This window comes from Oryctolagus cuniculus, chromosome 5 (genome assembly GCF_051225735.1).
Source record: "Oryctolagus cuniculus isolate XC-2025 breed Fujian yellow rabbit chromosome 5, ASM5122573v1, whole genome shotgun sequence".
NCBI lineage: Eukaryota > Metazoa > Chordata > Mammalia > Lagomorpha > Leporidae > Oryctolagus > Oryctolagus cuniculus.
The window spans coordinates 145,474,370-145,494,661 of record NC_142871.1 but is presented as its reverse complement, the minus strand read 5'-3'; the positions used below and the strand labels follow the sequence as shown (position 1 = coordinate 145,494,661).

Sequence of the window (20,292 nt, the reverse complement as noted above, 5' to 3'; positions counted from 1 at the left end):
CCCGGTGCAGGGCTCGCCTCAGAAGAGGTGTGAGGGGCTTGGGGAGACGGCGCTGCTGCGAGAACGCAAACAGCGTGTAGGGGACCCCGTCGCCCCAACATCTCCCTGCACCCCCTTTGAATCGGGGGCGCCCAGGACCAGAGCCCGGTGCACCCGTCCACCTCCCTCCCGGGCGACCCGCGCTGCACCCCGGCCCAGCGGCATTGTGAGGCGCTGTCACCCGCACCCCGCTGCCGCCCCCGCGTCGCAATCCCCCACCTCGGAGCGCCGGCGAGGCGGTGCGCCCCTCGCGCTCGGCGAACAGGACCCGCGCCGCGAGCCGCAGCCCAGCTCGGCCGCCGCCACCGCTTCCGCCCCTCTGGCGGCGTGACCCGGAGTGGGAGGAGCCGGCAAGCCCAGGAGGAGGCGGGGCCTTCTCCTTCGCCGGCGCCGCAGCGCTCGCCCCGCCCCCGCCATTTCCGCCGCTGCGCAAAACCTGGAGAGCGGGCGAGTGGGCGGGGCCCGGCTCCGGGGGGCGGGCTCCGGGCTCCGGGGGCGGGGCCATGCCGCCTGGGCCGGGACGGCAGAGGCCGGCGCCGGGCAGTGGGCAGAAGCCGGCGACTGGACTGTGCTGTCAGTCTCCTGGGACCCTCGTGTGAGCGGTGAGGAGGGGCGACTCGCGAGGCGTGAGCAGGCCCGGGACGCCATGCCGGGAGTGGGATGGTCTCTCTGACGTCGGGTTCAGGGAGCAGAAGCCGGGACTGGAGTAAGGGGTTTGGGCAGTGAGTGACGTTTCTGGGACCCCAAAGCCTTGCTGTGATGGTTAAGCAAAGAGGGGCTCTCGGGAATAGTGAGCCGTGCCCTGGGGCGGGGCAGAGCGCGCGCGGCCAGTAGGGGCGTGCAGGTGCAAAAAGCGCGCTCTCCAGGATCAAAAGTCACTGTTCCACCCCAGGAAAGTTACCACCGAGGCTGGAGCCAAAACTGTTTCTTTGGAAAGGGGAGGGGAGGAGGCCAGACCAACCTGTGGACTTGGGCGATGTAAGGTGCACATCTGAAATTAACATGTATGAGTGGGCATTATTGCGAAATGTACCTGTTCTGATTCTTGTCATTGGCATTTTTATGGTATTATTATAAAAAAACTGTTCTTTCTCCAGAAACGATGTAGGCAGTTGTCAGTGGAGTGCACATGGAGAAGCGGTGACAGCAGCTGAGAAGGGAAACGGTTCTATTCGTGATGTTGATGAGGACAGGCGGCAGTCAGATCTGCTGTTAGGTTTACATGTTTTTCCTCAGTTCCCTTTGTGTGCGTTTTCACATGCAAAAATGAAGTTATGAGAAAACTATTTGGAAACATAAGCTTATGGCATAAAAAGAGGATACTGAATTCACAATATCTACTTTTGCTTCCTTCTGCAATGTCATCGATAACAGAATTTTTTAAGGCATACACCACTGCAATAAGAGGGATGGGCGAGGAGATGCAAGCAATAAGATTTTTGAATCTGGAAAGCAGGTGAACAACTCTAAAAGATTTTGCAAACTTAGGAAAGCTGACAGCTAACCCAGCAATCTGAAAAGCCACTGAGCAACCCTATTTACGGTATATAATGCCCAAATACTCAGGAATTAGCAGTACCAGGTAACTCCCATAGGTGGAAGGGTGTGGTTGAAACCAGGAGGATTGTTTGAAATTATGGTTCAGAAAAGGCTTAATCTCCAGGTGTTTGTCAGCTTCTTGCAACCAGGCGGCTGCCCCTTGCTACAGCAGTAGGCTTTGGGGGAATTCTCCCCTGGAGAGAGTAAAACAAAGTCTGAACTGGAAAGATGCACTATACAATGTGGACAGGAAGTACCATACTGAAAATATGGGGATTCATTGAACATCGACTGGATGTGACCCTCCCCCACTCCTGTCCCTTTCTCATGTGGGTATAGAACCATGACCCCAAAGACATAATCCTTAGAACAAGAACTGTAAGAACTCTCTATGCAAAGCCTGACCAGCCCAAAGAAAATAAAGGGAATGACATCTGGTTTTCCAAATGAAATCCACTCACATCATCCTGTAGTGACCCTTATAGGCAGTAAGCCCCACCTGCATTCTCTAGCATTTAATCAGCTTTTGTTCCAACCTGCTCTCAAGGATGACAGGGAACAAAAGTTGCTGAGCCTGTGCAGAGTGCCTCTACTCTGAAAGAGAGACAGAACAAGCCAACAGAAAAGGCGGCTTGTATTAGATCATACAGACAAATCAGAGAATATTAAATCCACGAAGTAAGAGAATGCTATTTAAATAGAGCACCTGAGAACAAAAAGGAGCTCCTGAAAATTAAGGTTAAAAACTAAGGTAATCTGTCAGAAAATAGGGCAAAAAGATGAAGAGATGGAAAATAGAAAAGGTGAGAAATTTACAATAGCCGGTCAAGAGGTTCCACAGACAAGTTCTACAGAAGTTACATTATTGGCTGAATGAGTCAAGAATTTTTTCAGAATTATCCATATTTTTTTAAAAGATTGATTTATTTAAAAGGCAGCGTTAAAGAGAGGCAGAGGCAGAGAAAGAGAGAGAGGTCTTCCATCCTCTGGTTCACTCCCCAAATGGCCGCAGCAGCCAGAACTGGGCCGATCCAAAGCCAGGAGCCAGGAGCTTCTTTCAGGTCTCCCACTGTGGTGCAGGGGCCCAAGGACTTAGACCATCTTCTACTGCTTTCCCAGGCCATAGCAGAGAGCTGGATCAGAAGTGGAGCAGTTGGGACTTGAACTGGCGCCCATATGGGATGTTGGTACTGCAGGTGGCAGCTTAACCTGCTAAGGCACAGCACCGACCCCTGGAATTATCCAAATTTAAAGGCCTTGACCAAGTGGATGAAAACAGACTATAGAATTGTGAAATTACAAACACTAGAAGCAAAGAAAAGCTTCAAGAGAGAGAAAAAAAATTCCACATGGAAAATATTAGGATCAGCACATCTGAACTTAAACAGTAACTCTGGAAGCTAGAAGACAAAGGAGAAATTCCTTCAAAATTACAAGGGAAAATGATTTCTAATCAAGAATTCTATAATAAGCAAAGCTCTCAATCAAGGATAGGAGGATTTTTGTTTTGTTTAAAGATTTTTATTTATGTGGCCGGCGCAATAAGAGAATGTCTTCACAGGGATTGGGCCCATTGGTGGAGGTAAGAGTTGAATTAGCAACAAGTTCATGAAAAATTTATAAATGAGAAAGCAACAAGGTTATTAATTACAGAATTTAAAAGTTGCATGGAGAAGGAAAACTAATCATAGAATACCATGTCGCTTAGCTATGAATAGCATTTGTCTCACCGTAATAATGTGTACTCCAGGAGTCAGTGCTGTGGCATTAGAGGTTAAGCCACTGCCTGCAATGCCAACATTCCATATGGGTGCTGGTTCAAGTCCCGACTGCTCCTCTTCTGATCCAGCTCTCTGCTAATGCAGCTGGGAAAGCAGCAGAGGATGACCCAAGTGCCTGGGCCCCTGAACCCTTGTGGGAAACCTGGATGAAGCCTTTGGCTCCTGGTTTCGGCCTGCAGCCATCTGGGGAGTGAACCAGCTGATGGAGGATCTCTCTCTTTCTATCTCTACCTCCCTCTCTGTAACTTTGCCTTTCAAAGAAATAAATCTTTTAAAAAATAATATGTACCCTAAATATTTAATGAAAGTATGATATGACTATATTGGAGGCTACAAAATCTGAGATGGGGTGTGTGTGCGTGTGTATGTGTGCGTGTGTGTGTGTGTGTATTGAGAGTTAAGAGTACATGCTTATTTTCTATAGATATTATTAGAAATGAAAAAATCAAGAAGATGCAAAATAAGTATGGTAAATTGACATTTAGAGGTACATTTCAAGACTTAGCTGAAAGAGTTAAAGGTGGTTGCCTATTGTTGGGAATGGGGATTAGTATTTTATAACAGGTCTGTTGAACTGTTTAAATTATATACATTACAACAAATAAAAATAAGAAGGAAATTTTTTAAAGCCATAATGCTAGGATAATAAGTTTTCATTTAGTTCATCAATAGAATTGCAGTGTCCTTAAGTGACCACATTGCAAATATTTTCCTTTAAGGCATTGGAGACATCTGCCTGTGAGATAAAAGTGTCTACAGAACTATGGATGACGCAAGGACTTTACTTGATATTAAAGAGTACCCTGATACCGAGGTACAAAAAAACCGAGTACTAACTCTAGAAGAATGGCAAGACAAGTGGGTGAGCCACAAAACTGGCTTTCATCAAGAGCAAGGACACAAGTAAGAATGTTTGGTAAATTCCAGAGAAAATGCTCCGTCAGAAACTGGCTTTGAAATAGAAGTAATAATATCAGTACACATTACCTGACTGGTTTCAAGATATACATTCTTATCTTTTCGTGTCATAGCATCTATAAATCAAAATGCATCAATGACATGTCATAATTTACTGGAAGTATTTTTTTTCTCTTCCCACCATGTGTAAATGATGGTATGACTTAAAATTGATGGCCTATTAAATTTATGATTTATATGTTTTCTAATTCCCTGTAGCATCTATGTATTGGTCATGCATGTTATGTTATCCACTCAGCCAGGTGAAGCAGTGTGTATGCTTACAGCTCTTTATATTCAGAGTGATGGTGTTCTGACTTTGATGTGTTTAGCTGTTAAAGTATCATCCATATAGGGAAAAGAGAAGCTGAGAGGAATTAATCAGGGAGCTAGGACGGTGAGCAACGTGTTAGTGATAGGGGGCCTGGTAGCAGCAGTAAAGCATGGGGCCAGTGCTGAACAATGTGCTTAGTCCACATCTTCCCGGTTCCAGGCAAACATCCCAGCTCCCTGGGAGATGGCAACTCCTTTTAATCATCATCTTTACATTTGCCCAGCGCTGAGCGGTGGCTGGGGCATCATTGCATAAGTGTTGTATGGGTTTTTGCCGTCCTGTGGATGGCCTTAGAAATGCCACATTTCTTCAGAGTGAATTAACTCTGAGATCTAAGCTTTTCAAAACTATTTCTGAGATCTGAGTACATTTAGAGAATTTTCCATTAAAAGAACATTAAAGAGGTTTTGGGTCCTTAGGCTTCCACACCACATCACCAAAAATAAAATAAAAAATAAAATAGCAAGAAAGAGGTAGGTAGGTAGGTAGATAAAATTAATATTTTCTGGAGTAAAATATTTTCTGTTGTGGTATAGTGGGCAAAGCCACCACTTGTGACAGTGGCATCCCATATGGGGTGCCAATTCATGTCTCAGCTGTTCCACTTCTGATCCAGCCCCATGCAAATGGCCTAGGAAAACCAGTGAAAGATGGCCCAAGTTCTTAGGCCCCTGCTACCCATTGGGGAGACCCAGATGAAACTTCCGGTTTAGCCCTGCCCATTGCAGCCACTTGGGAAGTGAACCAGTCTCTGTCTCTCCCTCTCTCTGTGTAACTCTTTCAAAAAAATAAATAAATTTTTAAAAAAGAAAGAGAAATTAATATTTTGCAGTCTCATAAGGAAAAAACTTATTATTTATTTGAGAGTTGAGTTGCAGAGAGAGGGAGAAACAGAGAGAAAGGTCTTCTGTCTGCTGGTTCACTCCCCAAATGGCCACAACGGCTGGAGCCAAGCCAATCTGAAGGCAGAAGCCAGGAGTTTCTTCTGGGTCTCTCACGTGGGTGCAGGGGCCCAAGAACTTGGGCCATCTTCCACTGCCTTCCCAGGCCCTTAGCAAAGAGTTGGATTGGAAGAGGAGCAGACGAAACAGGCACCATGGGCGGAGGCTTAGCCTACTGTGCCACAGCACTGGCCCCTATTTTTTTTTTAATTACTAATCAGGAAAGCCCCAGGTGCAAGTCAGATTCACCACTAACTAGCTGTGTGACTGAGCAAGTTACTTCACCTTGATATTTTTGGTATTGAAATTGGTGATTGTAATAATTGAGGTACCTACTTTTGTTAAGGTCTTGGAGAATATTAAGTAAAATATTGCATGAAAAATACTTAGTATCATATAATTGTATTCCTGGCCTGTTTGTATTGGGCCAATTTGAAAAACAAATAAGCAAGAGCTTTTTTTTCTTCCCAGGCTACTAAAGAAACATCTGGACGCTTTTCTGAAAGGCGAGAGTGGGCTGAGGGTGTTTTTTCCTCTTTGTGGAAAAGCAGTCGAGATGAAATGGTACGAGCAGATAAGCATTAACACACTCTATTGTCTTGATGACAGACTCCTTGAATGAATACTTAACAGATTGTAGATTTAAAAATTAGGTTCACAGAAAATGTGAATTTATTTATATATATAGTGATATATATATATCAGTGATGGGTCTAATAATTATAAATAATATTTTCAAATAGTAAGCAACCAAGTAGAAAGAGACAAGACTCATCTTTCTGAGTAGCATTTCAAAGAAAAAGACTTAGTTTGGAATCAGAGGGAGAAAAACCAGCCTTCCCTCTTACATCTACCTCTTTTTGCATGGTTTAGTTCTTGGAGGTGGTTTGGGAATTTAACTAAAATAACTTTTCAGGGGTGGGGAATGTATGGCTCATGAAATCATTCATTCTGGCCCTGCCAAGGCAACCACAGGCAGGACTAGACATTCAGTACATCTATATAGCAGGCTAGTATTTAAGTTGATTATTTTGTGTGGCCCATGAGAGATGTTACTAATATCCAAATGTCCCTTGTCAGAAAAAAGGTTCCCCAACCCTGCTAGAATATTTGAAACGCAGGCAGACAGAAAAGTTCAGCACACAGTTCTACTCAGTCTTCCCCTCCCACTTCGAGAACATAGGAGTTTTTGTTGCCATGAATCACTGTTACAAAACGAGCGATGAAGCAAGTATTCCTCGTAATTCTCTACAAAGAGAATTCACGTCATTCAACAAGCCACTATTACTATGGGTTACCCAAAAGGCACAAACCTGGAAATCCTTTTCTATCAGAATCCTTTTACAATCATAAAACATAGTCATAGTCATACCTGCCAAGACATGCATTCATTTGTAAACGTTGAATGTTGACAACTTTGGCCATTAAGCTAGAAAAAAAGGACATATAGGAAAGGTTAATAAATGCAAGATATAGTAACATAAAAATCCTCTGTTGCCTATATGAATATTTTGATCAGAAATGGAATTTTTTAACTTTTATTTAATGAATATAAATTTCCAAAGTACAGCTTATGGATTACAGTGGTTTCCCCCTCCCACTTGCAACCCTCCCCTTTCCCTCTCCCTCTCCCCTTCCATTCACATCAAGATTCATTTTCAATTCTCTTTATATACAGAAGATCAGTTTAGCATACATTAAGTAAAGATTTCAACAGTTTACACCCATATAGAAACACAAAGTGAAAAATACTGTTTGAGTACTAGTTATAGCATTAAACCACAATGTACAGCACATTAAGGACAGAGATCCTACATGAGGAGTAAGTACACAGTGACTCCTGTTGTTGACTTCACAAATTGACACTCCTGTTTATGGCATCAGTAATCACCCTAGGCTCTTGTCATGAGTTGCCAAGGCTATGGAAGCCTTTTGAGTTCACCAACTCTGATCATATTTAGACAAGGTCGTAGTCAGAGTGGAAGTTCTCTCCTCCCTTCAGAGAAAGGTACCTCCTTCTTTGATGACCTGCAGAAATGGAATTTTTGCAACCCATGCTCTCTCAATTTGTAGCCAAGAGAATTTGCTGAATGACTAGTATGGCTTAAGATGCATATTTGGCCATAAAATTGGGAACATTTAAATATTATTAGACCTATGTCTTCACCAACTCACTGAACTAAGAAAGAAGCTTACTTTGGAAATCACCTACAAGAAAATTATTAACTCTGTAAACAGATTGTGTTACGGAACCATCATAAATGGTAGCAGTTCAATTCCAGCGGGGATTTCAGGTGACATTAGGAAAATGATAGGATTAAATGGCCAGTTAAATGCAACTGTTGAATATTTTACATCTAAAGCCATTTGTAATAAAAAAATCTTAGAACTGAGCAACTGTAATTGCTTATAAGTTGTTAAAGAGGAGGATTTTTTATTTATGTACCTATGCATTGACTTCTGTACAAATATCAGATGTGAATAAATATTCTGATTGAAGCGGTTACAATAGGGGCCGGTGCTGTGGCGCAGCGGGTTAACGCCCTGGCCTGAAGTGCCGGCATCCCATATGGACGCCGGTTCGAGACCCGGCTGCTCCACTTCTGATCCAGCTCTCTGCTAAGGCCTGGGAAAGCAGAAGATGGCCCAAGCCATCTCTCTCTGTCTCTACCTCTCTGTCTTTCAAATAAAAATAATAATAAACTTTAAAAAAAAAGGAGGTTACAATGAAATGGTTTAAGATATTTATGTTTTCTTGGTTGTTTGGTTTTCATACCAGGCTATAGTAGATTATGCTTTGTCTTTCCGTTTGTTGACTTGGAAACAAAAACATATTGCAGCCAATCTGGATAACTTTTTTTGTAAACATTTTGTAACTTCAAACAGTGGAGAATAAAAAAAGTTCGTTCTATGTAAGCTCACAGATTTCTAAGTAATGCAAAAAGCAAGTTAGTTATTAATGCGTTCCACTTTAGAGCCACTGATCTTTCATGCTGTGCTCACCAAGAGTATGTATTCTTAAACAGATAATAGATACAGTCAGTCCTACTCTGCTTTTGAAAATGTGATTTTTGTTCTAACTGGGTTCATAGGGAACAATGTGAGCATGATTTGAATTTCACATTTTCTTATGCATGATTTTATCTGCAAGAAATATCATGAAAGCAGAAAACTATGCTCTGCTGAGCTGTGTACAGATAGAATGCACGCACTTCAGACAGCTCCCAGCTGCCTCAGTTTACCTGGGTACTGTGGGGCACTCCTGTTCATGGCTGGTGTTAAACCCCCCATTTGATTCCCTCCTTCCATCACTTCAGAAATTGGAGCCCTCTCAGCACCCACCTCTACAAGCAAACTTCAGGTCTTTTTCGAGTTAAAGTACCACATTTGTAATATTTATATTTCTCATCCATTTAACAGATGTAAACTTATTATAGTTAGGTTTCTGTCATTTTTTCTTTTTAATGTGGCACTGACAAAGAATTTTCATGTTGTGCCCTAACCTCCGTTCTCCTTACCGGCCTTGTATTTCTGTTGCATAAGCCTTTTGTGCACTGTGGTGATTTTTAGGAAGGCATGCATTGCATTATAGCAGAACTAACCAGCCTTTTATGTAATTTGACATCAGATCACTACTGTGCTTAGGTGCTTGTGGGACTGACACTGACTTCTCTTCAGCCCAGATCCAATGGCTGAATTCTGTAATTACAAAGCTTATTGAGGAAAATATTACTTATTTGCCTAAGGTAATAAAAAATAGGTGAAATAGGTGTCTGCCTGTGGCTCCTTAAAGGTGAACCAAATAAAATGTAAAATTCAGATCCTCAGTCAGTTGTCCCTATCTCGGGTTCTCAGTAGGCAGCGTAGTTAATGGCTGCTGTACTGGACAGCAAAGTTTTAGAGAGCAGCACTGATTGAGGAAAATTGAAAAGCATTTCTTCTAGTACAATTCATTTGTATTAAATCACTGTTTTAAGGTATAATTGTACAAATTTTTAGTTTCTTATTGAGGTCATAAAAATCAATTTTCCAGAGTTCCGTCTAAGATGAGATTTGAGAGCATATAGATTGGAGCTGGCATTGCAGTACAGTAGGTTAAGCTGCCACTTATGAGCCATCACCCCATATAATAATACAGATTCAAGTCCTGGCTGCTCTGCTTCAGATCCAGCTCCCTGCTAACGTGCTTAGGAAGGCAGCAGAAGATGGCTCAAGTACTTGGGCCCTTGCAACCCCCGTGTGAGACCCGAATAGAGTTTCAGGTTCCTGGCTTGAGTCTGGCCCAGACCCAGCTGTTGCAGCCATTTGGGAAGTGAACTAGCAGGTGGGAGATACCTCTTTCACTTTTTCCATCTAGCCACCCCCCCCCCCCATCCCTCTGCTATTCAAATAAAGAAACAAAACTTTGAAAAAGAAAAAAAAATAGATCCATTTTCTTACATGTCCTGTGAAACTTGTGAACCTGAATTCATAAAAATTCCTTAAAATTCAGGAAAATAATGTTTACTAGATTATTCTCCTTTAGTTAGGACTGCATTTGAAATAAAATTTAAGTGTAAAATGTGGTTTTATGCAGGTTTGCAGACCGAGGACACAGTGTAGTTGGTGTAGAAATCAGTGAACTTGGGATACGGGAATTTTTCTCGGAGCAGAATCTTTCTTACTCAGAAGAACCGATCACTGAAGTTCCTGGAGCCAAAGTCTTTAAGGTCTGATTTGGTTTGAGTTACTCATTGTCTCCATACTCCCACAAAAAAGGTTTCCTCAGCCTACGTGATGGAGTTTGCAATATAAGTTTCAGTTGACTTCTCCTGATCATACAAACTGACCTGAACATTTTATGTATCTGTAGGTTACTGGACTTAAAATATAGATGATATGTGTTAGCTAGCTAGCTAAAGAGATGTGTGCATGCAAGAGTACTTCCCAAAGTTCATGGACAGTGGAATTAAGAAGTATTTTTATCTTTATGCAAAAGCATTTGGAAATTCATGCATAGTTTTTAATGATATGCATTTCAATGAACTTGATGATGACTCCTGTATACATGGCTTTCAAAAAGAAAATCTGCAGTTCATTTCCCCTGAACCTTTAGAGGGGAATGCAGCATCAGCACCGCTTACAGCTGGCAGTGGTTGCAGTCTGCGGCCGCAGTGGAGACTCACAGGCACTTTCCCTGCCTGCAGCCCTCTCCGCCCTGGGCTCACCCTCATAGTGCTTCAGTGACCTTCTCTCATCTGCTTATAAACCTGCGTTGGCAACTCATGTTAGGGCAAAACCCAGCAGTCTCCTGTCTCGATGCACCTTCCCATCCGGCCTGCCGCTATCAGCCCCAGCTCCAGGACTGCTCAAGTCCATGTTGTGTTAATCCCTCTACAGCTAGCCCCCTTATCCCCCACTATACTGTCAGCCGCCTCTTGTTCAGCCTTTGCTGATGTTCCCAGGCAGGTTCAGACACAGAAACAGAACAGGCCGTTCCCTGTTGGGATGTTTCTCCGTGCCCTCCAGGCTGTGCCCACTGTGGTCAGAGACTGTGTGCAATTCACATCCATTATCTAGAGTTCAGGGTCAGTGTCCCGTACACTAGGTGCTCAGTAAATCAGTGCTTGAATGGTTGAGAGAAAAGGAGGAAGTCAGCGTAACTGCATTTTTCCTATCTTAAAATACTGGACCATTCTGTCCACCTACCTGGTAATTGATTGACTTGCAGATTTATCTTTAGCAGAATGAGTATGGCAGGATTCTCACTCAAGTAAACACTGCCAGAATTTTAACGAGCTCTGAAATGAGTAATAGCTCAGTGATCCTCAGGGTTTCCCTTTTGGTTTTCTTTTTAGAGTTGACCCAAAAGAATCCCAAACAGGTTTCAAAAGAAAAAAAAAGTACCATTAACATGCGATAAAATGTTTTATTTTAATTATATTCAATTTTCATTTTATCCTGCCATCCTTGTTTTGCTTGGACTTTCTTTTCTTTCCTTGACCATTCATGCACCTCCCAACTAGGCAGAAAGCAATTTTTTTTTTGTGGTTTCATTCCAGAGTTCTGCGGGGAATATCTCATTGTACTGTTGCAGCATTTTTGATCTTCCCAGGTAGGACTGTGTACTACGTTTGCACTTCCACAGGCATGAATGTTTGCTACTCAGTGCTGGGGTTGGGGGGGGGGGGCTCACCCCTCCCATCCATTTGTGCAGCATCCACAAGGGCTTGATTGGAATCTTGGTTCTGCAGTTATTTTTATCACAGCCCAGACAGCTGCACACTTAGTAACTTTGTCCTTGGACCGCTCCCAAACTGCAGAAAACATTATTATGACCCAAGGCAGGTAACACAAATGAATTACAAGGTGCGAAGGAAGGCATGATTGCACCTCCCATAGGTTGTCACACACTGTTCCTTGTTGAGCCCCAGTTGTAACTGAATGAAAAGACTGTGGCCACAGGCTCCTAAACATCTCAGGAGCTGGGGGGCCCCCAGGCCTTGTAGACTCCACACAGAGAAACAGACATGAGACTCCCATTCCTTACCAGTTGGTGAAATACTTGCACGTGTCACAGAAAACACTGTGCATTTTGTTAAAAATTTTGAATTTTCATACATAAAATGTTTCATTTCTTTTTCCTTGTGGTAGAGTAAATATCGGGAAATTTGACAGAATTTGGGATAGAGGAGCATTAGTGGCTGTTAATCCAAGCGATCGAAAACGGTAAGTGACTTGGTTTCATTATATTGGTTTTTCTTTTCTGTTTAAGCCTTCATAATTTAGTATGTGTTCTTTTTCTGGGTTTCAGAAAATTAGCTAGGCTGCAGCTAGATTTTGTTGTTTGAGATTTACCAGTTTCAAGTTCCAATAGCTTATTGCATCTGGAATTAAAAGACTAAGACCAGATTTGTCTAAAAAGTGTAGGATTTGTCTATCTACAGGCTCGTGGCTCTGTCCCTTCCAAGCTGTATTACTTGTTCAAGGCTCTCAACTTCTCTAAACCTCCATTTCCTCTTCTGCACTACTGGAATATTTCTACTGATGCCATCGTCACAACCTTTACTAACATGATCAGCTAACACTTCCGTTTGTCAGGCATTGTTTACTACGTTTTAGATAGAATTAACACATTTGATCAACTCAAGATCCTGTGAGGTAGATGCTATGAGGATACGGAGATCAGAGTTAAGCATTAGTACCTGGCAGAGCTGAGACCCAAACCCTCAGAGTTTGGCTTCACAGTCCATGCTCCTGGTCACTGCTTTAGACTGCCTCAAAGCATTGTGGGAATCAAAAGAAATGGTATGCACAGGTACTTCAGAAAGTTCACGGAAAAGTGGAACTTTTAAAATGTAAGTTTATTTTGGTGCAAAAAAGTTCAGAAATCTACGCAGAATCATTTTGTGGTACACGTTTCATGGACTTTGTAAAGAACCCCTTCAAGTGCAGAGATATACTATTTTTACACCAAAATAACCTAACCTGTTAATTCCATTTCCATGAACTTGTGAGGTACACTTCTGTATGCAGAATGGCTTGTTAACTGTGAAGAACCCTGTAAATACCAGCTAAGACTGTCAGAACACGTGTTGTTGACATCTTTGGTAACCATCCTTATCATCCCTAGTCTTATTACAAACGAATTGAAATAATCAGAACACATACTGAGAAAAACGGGATCCTAGCTATGTACATCCCCATTCAAATTATACTCCTCACGTCCCTGCTGGACGTGTGAATGTTGACGTTGTTATATGGACTAACACCTGCTCAAAAAGGCCACAATGCACATTACTGAAGTGAAATTTTTATTTTTTTAAAAAATTATTCCATGAGGAATGCTTGTTACCAAACCTAATCTTAAATTAGACCATGCCACATCTTCTCACCCTGTATGTTCCTTTGATGGTAGTTCATGCTCCTGTCTGTCCTCTTTCTGTCTCCACTCTTCCTTTATCCCTTTTCTTGAAACTTCTTCTTCCTCATATGCTTAAAGTCATCATTCCCACAGAGACCAACTGTCTTCTGTTGTATACTTGCTCCTTTAATGATCACTTCAGTCCTATTATGCTTTCATTCAATTATTCAACAAGTAGTAATGATGCTTCTGTGATGTTCTGGCTATGTCCTGTGTCAGATGTGGAAGAAATAACTGAACACACCATCCCTGGCATTTGCCTTTGTCATTTTCGTATTGCCACTGACTGCACGGCACTTCTCAGGGAACATCAGTGTCCTGCATCAACTCTGCACATTTGTGTACTAAATCCAGTTGTCTAAGTCTGTAGGTATTCATCCTCTTCTTTGAGGCTAATCTCGCTGGAGACTTTGGCTTGAGTGGTAAAATCCACAAGGTAGTAGGGCGAGCCTGGACGTCACCAGGTGCAGATGGTGTCGATGGTGTTCAGCTGTTTGCCTAGCATCTAACGTGGAGTATGTTTAGCACAAAGTTGAGCATGGTGCGTATTTATCAAATAAGTGCATGGAAACAGATCTGCCTTGGAGCAAGGAAATACACTATTTCTTGCCAAGCCACACCACCTCCCCTCCCATTAGATTTTTTTTAAAGATATATTTTATTTGAAAGGCAGAGTTAGAGGGAGGGGGAGAGGGGAAGAGAAAGAGAGGAGGAGGAGGAGGAGAGAGAGAGATCTTCCATCTGCTGGTTCATTCCCCAAGTGGCTACAACGGCCCGGGGTGCACTAGACCAAAACCAGGAGCCAGGAACTTCAGCTGGGTCTTCCACATGGATAGCAGGAGCCCACGCACTTGGGCCATCTTCTGCTGCTTTCCCAGGCCATTAGCAGGGAACTGGATCAGAAGTGGAACCAGCTGGGACTCGAACCTGTGCTCATATGGGATGCCAGTGTCACAAGCAGTAGCTTAACCTGGTATTCCACAATGCTGGCCCCTTAGATTTTTAAAAATATATTTATTTATTATTTGAAAGGCAGAGTGACAGAAAGAGATAGAGAAAGTGAAAGAGAGACAGAGATCTTCCATCCACTGGTTCACTCCCCAGATGACTGCAACAGCCAGGTCTAGGCCCACCCAAAGCCAGGAGCTTGGAACTCCATCTGGACCTCCCACATGGGTAGTGGGGTCCCAAGAATTTGGGCCATCCTCACTGCCTTCTCAGGCCATCAGCAGAGTAGCAGCACTCAGATATGGGGTGTGAGCACCGCAGGCAGCAGTTAAACTCGCTGTGCCAGAACACATGCTCCTGCCTTAGGCACAAAGACAAGCTAAGTGGCCATTTCTCTCCTGGTTAACCAAAAGTAGTAAGGCCCCTTCTGAGACTCGTATTTAGGGAATGGCTTTGCCCTAGACTCTGTGCCTTCCCTAGTTCTCTCTCTCTCTGTCTCTCTCGGGTGTGTGTGTGTGTGTGTGTGTGTGAGAGAGAGAGAGAGAGAGAGAGAGAGAAATATCACAGCCCCGAGTGTTGCTCCCCCACTCGCAGAGGAACGACACCGGACCCTGCACTGTTCTTTTTGCCCGGCCCTTCCCGGGTTTGCTGCCATTCCCCTACTTGCAGAGGAACGACGCCGTCCCAGGTTAGCTGCCGGCACCCCCGCCGCTTTCCCACTTCCGTGGAGGAGCGGCACACCACTGGCTGGCTCTCTCAGGGGTTTCTCAGATGTTCCCGGTGCATATTGTCTCTCTCTTCCTTTATAGTCCTCTTCCACCAATCCATGCTCTGCTGCCCACATGCCGAGCACGCTGCTCTCCTCCAATCAGGAGCAGGATCAGCTCCTGCAGCTTGTTAGTTGAATTGGTAGGCAGCCATGTGGAAGTTGTTTGCTGTCTCTCAGCGCCATATTGTGGGAGATCAGATGCATAGAATTAGTCTTAGTTCCAGTAATTTAGTCTAGTCTCAGTTGCTCCCCACACCCGAGCACACCTTTGTTACAGGACGGTTACTTATTCGGAAGCAACAGAAGTGAGGAGCTTTATCTCTGCCCTGGTGCCCAGCATCGTAGCCCTGAAAGGGCGCCTTGTCTCGCCGCCAGCTTTTCTTTAGATTGTGCGTTGTCAAGGACTGATGTCTTTTCTGCTGTGACTCCCGAGTCTCTGGCATGACAAATCAGCGGCTTCGCCTTTCTCATTTTTCTGAAATTTTTGAGACTGGTGGACGTAGAAGGTCCACACTCCAAGAAGAACAAATCTGTGGGTCCGAGGAAATATGGCCAAACCAGCCAGACAGCAAATGTCTTCCTCCCTCTTTGTCAGGCTGAGTTGAGAGGGAGTTTGCTGTGGTTGGCTCGTTCTCTTAGCCAGGAGATCCGTGTTACAAAGCAAGAGGGAATCGCAGTGGCCAGCGCTGAGTGCTGAGCACGGAGCAGGCAGCGTTCTAAGCATTCACGCTCGCTGAGCAAGTTCTCTCGGCGGGCTGCGACGTGGGTCCCAGTCTCATCCCCGTTTCACAGGTGAGGAAACAGAGACAGAGAGGTTAGGACTTTGTTGAGCTAACGGAGTGCTAAGTGCAGGGTCTGGGGGTTGAACTCGACGACTGTTCAGCGCTCCCCTCATTTTCACAGAACCCTGCACAACCAGGCTCTGTGGAAACTGGGGTACCAGGGGCCAGGCCTCCTGCCTCGGTGGGGGGCTGTGGGCCTTCTCCGTCTGTCTCTCATGGCCTCACTCCCACCCTCAGGTTCCTACTCCTACTCCTCCTCTGTTTGCACATATCTGCCTTGCTCCCTCCCCTCAGCCTCCTCAGCCCCAGCCACCCCACAGCGCACAAGCTAACCGGCGACCACTCCTTGGTCTCTTAATTCCGTTTCCAAGTGGAGTCATTTGCCTGGTGTGACTCCTCATCCAGAACCAGGCCCAGCCTCGACTCTTGGCCTCTCTGCTAATAGGTCAGGCAGTCATTAGGAAGCAGATGTGGCTGGGAAGTGGTGCCACCTGTTCTCCAAGGCTCCTACCAGCTCTAGTGGCTTCTACCACACTTGTAGAACTTTCAACTTCCTACTACTTTGTTAGACTGTCTCCTACCACATAGAGGAAAGGGACTGTGATATGCATTTTTTTTTTTGACAGGCAGAGTGGACAGTGAGAGAGAGATACAGAGAGAAAGGTCTTGCTTTGCCGTTGGTTCACCCTCCAATGGCCACCGCAGCCGGCACACCGCACCTATCTGAAGACAGGAACCAGGTGCCTCTCCTGGTCTCCCATGGGGTGCAGGAACCAAGCACTTGGGCCATCCTCCACTGCACTCCCTGGCCACAGCAGAGAGCTGGCCTGGAAGAGGAGCAACTGGGACAGAATCCGGTGCCCCGACCAGGACTAGAACCCGGTGTGCCGGCGCTGCAAGGCGGAGGATTAGCCTAGTGAGCCCCGGCACCGGCCTTGTGATGTGCATTTTAACAGGTGCCTCTGGAGAGGTCCTGACCACCCAGGCCCCACAGCAAACCTGCCCTGTCCATGTGCAGGGCCAGAGCCCTGGCAGCTTTGCCTTCAGCAGGTGCCTTGGAGGGTGGGAGCCCTGCCCTTGAGCACACAGAAGTGGCCCAGTTCATTCAGGGACTTCATGGCCAAGGTCTCCAGGCGCTGGCTGCCACAGCAGGTTGAATGGGCCTTTCTCCACCTTGTATGATGTTTTATGGTCTGACCGCCTCTCCCCATCCATGCCATTTCGCAACGTAGTTCACGTGGTTGTTAGAATTAAACTCAGTAAGATCAATGCAAGTAAATACGAGCTTCCTGCCTGTGTCTGCTCCCCTCCAGCCCCTGCCTGTGTAGAGCAGTGTAACACACAGCCTCGTGTGTTCTGTGTTTTTTCCAGCTATGCAGCTGTCATGTTGTCCCTGCTGAGGAAGGGGTTCCAGTACCTCCTGGCTGTGCTTTCTTACGATCCAACTAAACATGCAGGTAAAGTTCTGCTTTTGTCTGTTTCTCCTTCTAGTTGCCTGGTTTCCTGATTTAATTCTATGACACAGATAAGTGTTCTTTTCTAATGTATCTCATAGGAAGCCTAGTGTTCATATACATGGAGAGAATTGTACTCTTGGCTAATGAGAACCTTGTACATGTTTTTAATGTTCTTTTCAGTTTTGTTTGTCATTCATAACTGTAGAAGAGGGGAAAGCATGGTTCGAATAGAAAAATCTCGTGAGTCCTCAACCCTGGGTAGAACTCTGGCTGCAGTTAGACAGGCACAGCACCAGGGGCAGTGCCAATGCACACGCACAATTTCACCCTCAGGAGATCAGGGGAAGTAACATGGGTGATAGGGTGTTAGCAGGAAATCTTTAAGGTACTCTGAATTTTATAATTTCTGAAACCTTGTAACATTTCTGTTATAACTCCTTGGAATCTATAAGAAGAATGGTTTCATTTGGATCCAAAGATTGATTGATTTATTTGAAAGGCAGAGTGGCAGAGAGAGACAGACAGAGAAGAGAAAAATCTTCCAGTCACTGGTTCTTGAACACTGAAACTAAACCGTGCTCATTTACTTTATGGACAATAACACTTATTTTCAGGGAGCAATGAAAGCCAAATATGTAGACTTTTAGTTTTTAAGAATCTCCCTTAAAATGTTTTTAATTGAGCTTATTTTAAAGTGCGCTGTTTGATAAATATTTACTCATGCTGGTACATTTTTCTATTTGAATACATCAGGTCTTAAAAACCCATTAAAAGGCAAAACGTGGTGTCCCTAATTAGGTCTGAGACAATCGGATGGAACCAGAAATTAATGGAGGCAGCAGTGGGCTCACTGATCTCATTTACATTCCATTCATGAACAGGAGGCCTGTGGGAAGCAAACAGCCGCCCTGTGTGGGGGAGGAGTGTTGCTCTGCTCTGTGCTGCCAGGCAGAGGCAAGGATCCTATGGTCAGAATGTGGGTGAGGGCGGGGGGCCCAGAAACGAGGACCCCAGAACATGAAGAAAACCTCAAAGGCGTTTGCCCCTCTCTGATTCCAAGTCCCTAGCACTGCCTTCCCCTCGGTAAGCAGTTTACTTCCTCGGATGACATGCACAAAAGAAGAGTCAGAACATGCCACCTCTTCCTCTGTTTGCATCATTCGATTGTTCACAGAATGAGTACACCTAGGGCACTGGAAATAAGCCAAGAGGCGGGCCCTGAGAATTTCTTTCTCTTTAGAATGGAAAGATCTACAGAAATAATTTTTCACATTTCTCTTTTCCCTAGGCCCACCATTTTATGTTCCTGATGCCGAAATTAAAATGTTGTTTGGTAAGTTATGGACTTGTGCTTGACTCTTCAAATCAAGCTGACAGCTAACTGCCTTGAGCTGTTAGTGAACTATTAGTATCTAGAAGTGTAGAAAATTCGGATCTAAAAGTATATGTAGCCAGCGCCATGGCTCACTAGGCTAATCCTCCACCTTGCGGCACCCGTACACCGGGTTCTAGTCCCGGTGGGGGCGCCGGATTCTGTCCCGGTTGCCCCTCCTCCAGGCCAGCTCTCTGCTGTGGCCAGGGAGGGCAGTGGAGGATGGCCCAAGTGCTTGGGCCCTGCACCCCATGGGAGACCAGGAGAAGTACCTGGCTCCTGCCATCGGATCAGCGCAGTGCGCCGGCCGCAGCACGCTGGCTGCGGTAGCCATTGGAGGGTGAACCAACTGCAAAAAGGAGGACCTTTCTCTCTGTCTCTCTCTCTCACTGTCCACTCTGCCTGTCAAAAAAAATAAATTAATTAATTTAAAAAAAAGTATATGTAGAAGACTCTTATGCAAGACTCTTTTATCCTAGAAAAGCATGCAGTCTCTGTATTACTTTTTTAATTCTATTTTTTATGTTAAAGACACCGAAATGTTTAGAAAGATGGTACATGTACTTTTGCCCTTAGGGATTTTATACAATTTAGAATTCAGGAAATTTTCCCTTAGCATTTCCTTATTTTTAGTAAAAATATGAGCCAAGTCTCCAGGACACACTGGAAGTGTTTTTAGCAGAACCTGTGAGGGCACTCCCCGTTGTGCCTGGCTTTGATATACTTTCTTCTTCTTTCAGATACAAAATGCAAGATTCATTGTCTTGAGAAGGTTGATGCATTTGAAGAGCGACATAAAAGTTGGGGAATTGACTACATTTTCGAAAAGCTATATCTACTAACTGAAAAGTAAATCAGACATAAATAAAATTGAGTAACTTCAAAATAGTTTTTGAACAATTGAAAACTATGCCAGGACCCAAAAATATAATGGATGAATTTCTAAAAAAAATTCGTAAAATCATATCACAACTTTTTGTTCAGAAATGCACCTTTTTGGAAGAAAACATATACTAAGGTGTCAGATTAGTGCTTCTGGAGAGGAGAGTATGATTGAGGGCAAGAGATTATACCTGTGTATGTCTTACAGATGGCAAGAAATTATTACGATCAGCATGTATTACTTATTAGGGTAAAATTACTTTGAAAAGAAAAGAAAAATGCAGTTATATACAAATTAACAAAATAGCTACAGAAACACATTCTTTATGGAATTTAGAATGGCTAAAGAAATGTACTATTTCAATAGAGTTTGAAGTAGCCCAATAAATAATATAAAAATTAGCTTTTACTATAAACCCTCATCTTATGCTCAAATCCTAGCACCACTTTTGACCCATTTTCTTCCATGCAAAATTTTATATGTAACAGAATCAAGAAACGGAAATTTTTAATTGAATAAACCAACCTATGTAGAGCAAAATCTTTTTCTGAAACTGTAAGAATAAATTTCTAAAGATGTTTTTCTGA

General features: G+C 44.0%; 2 protein-coding genes across 7 annotated transcripts in view; one reads left to right on the top strand and one right to left on the bottom strand.

The window, feature by feature from the left end:
* KDM1B (lysine demethylase 1B) overlaps positions 1–420 on the bottom strand; it is a 56,008-nt gene extending 55,588 nt beyond the window's left edge. For 3 of the 4 annotated variants that reach the window (XR_016234742.1, XR_016234743.1, XM_051832574.3), the window contains exon 1: positions 259–391. The gene's annotated coding sequence lies outside the window, so the exon portion shown is untranslated. Of the gene's footprint in view, positions 1–258 lie in introns of all 4 variants that reach the window. The other variant, XM_017350452.4, reaches the window with a different exon arrangement.
* Positions 421–509: 89 nt separating this feature from the next.
* TPMT (thiopurine S-methyltransferase) lies at positions 510–20,292 on the top strand. 3 transcript variants are annotated; one of them, XM_008274110.5, is made up of 9 exons: positions 510–641; positions 4,079–4,262; positions 6,063–6,155; positions 10,168–10,300; positions 11,633–11,685; positions 12,225–12,299; positions 17,365–17,450; positions 18,739–18,783; positions 19,563–20,292. In XM_008274110.5, the coding sequence occupies exons 2-9, from the start codon at positions 4,123–4,125 to the stop codon at positions 19,673–19,675; spliced, it is 738 nt and encodes a 245-aa protein (XP_008272332.3). In that variant the 5' UTR covers positions 510–641; positions 4,079–4,122; the 3' UTR covers positions 19,676–20,292.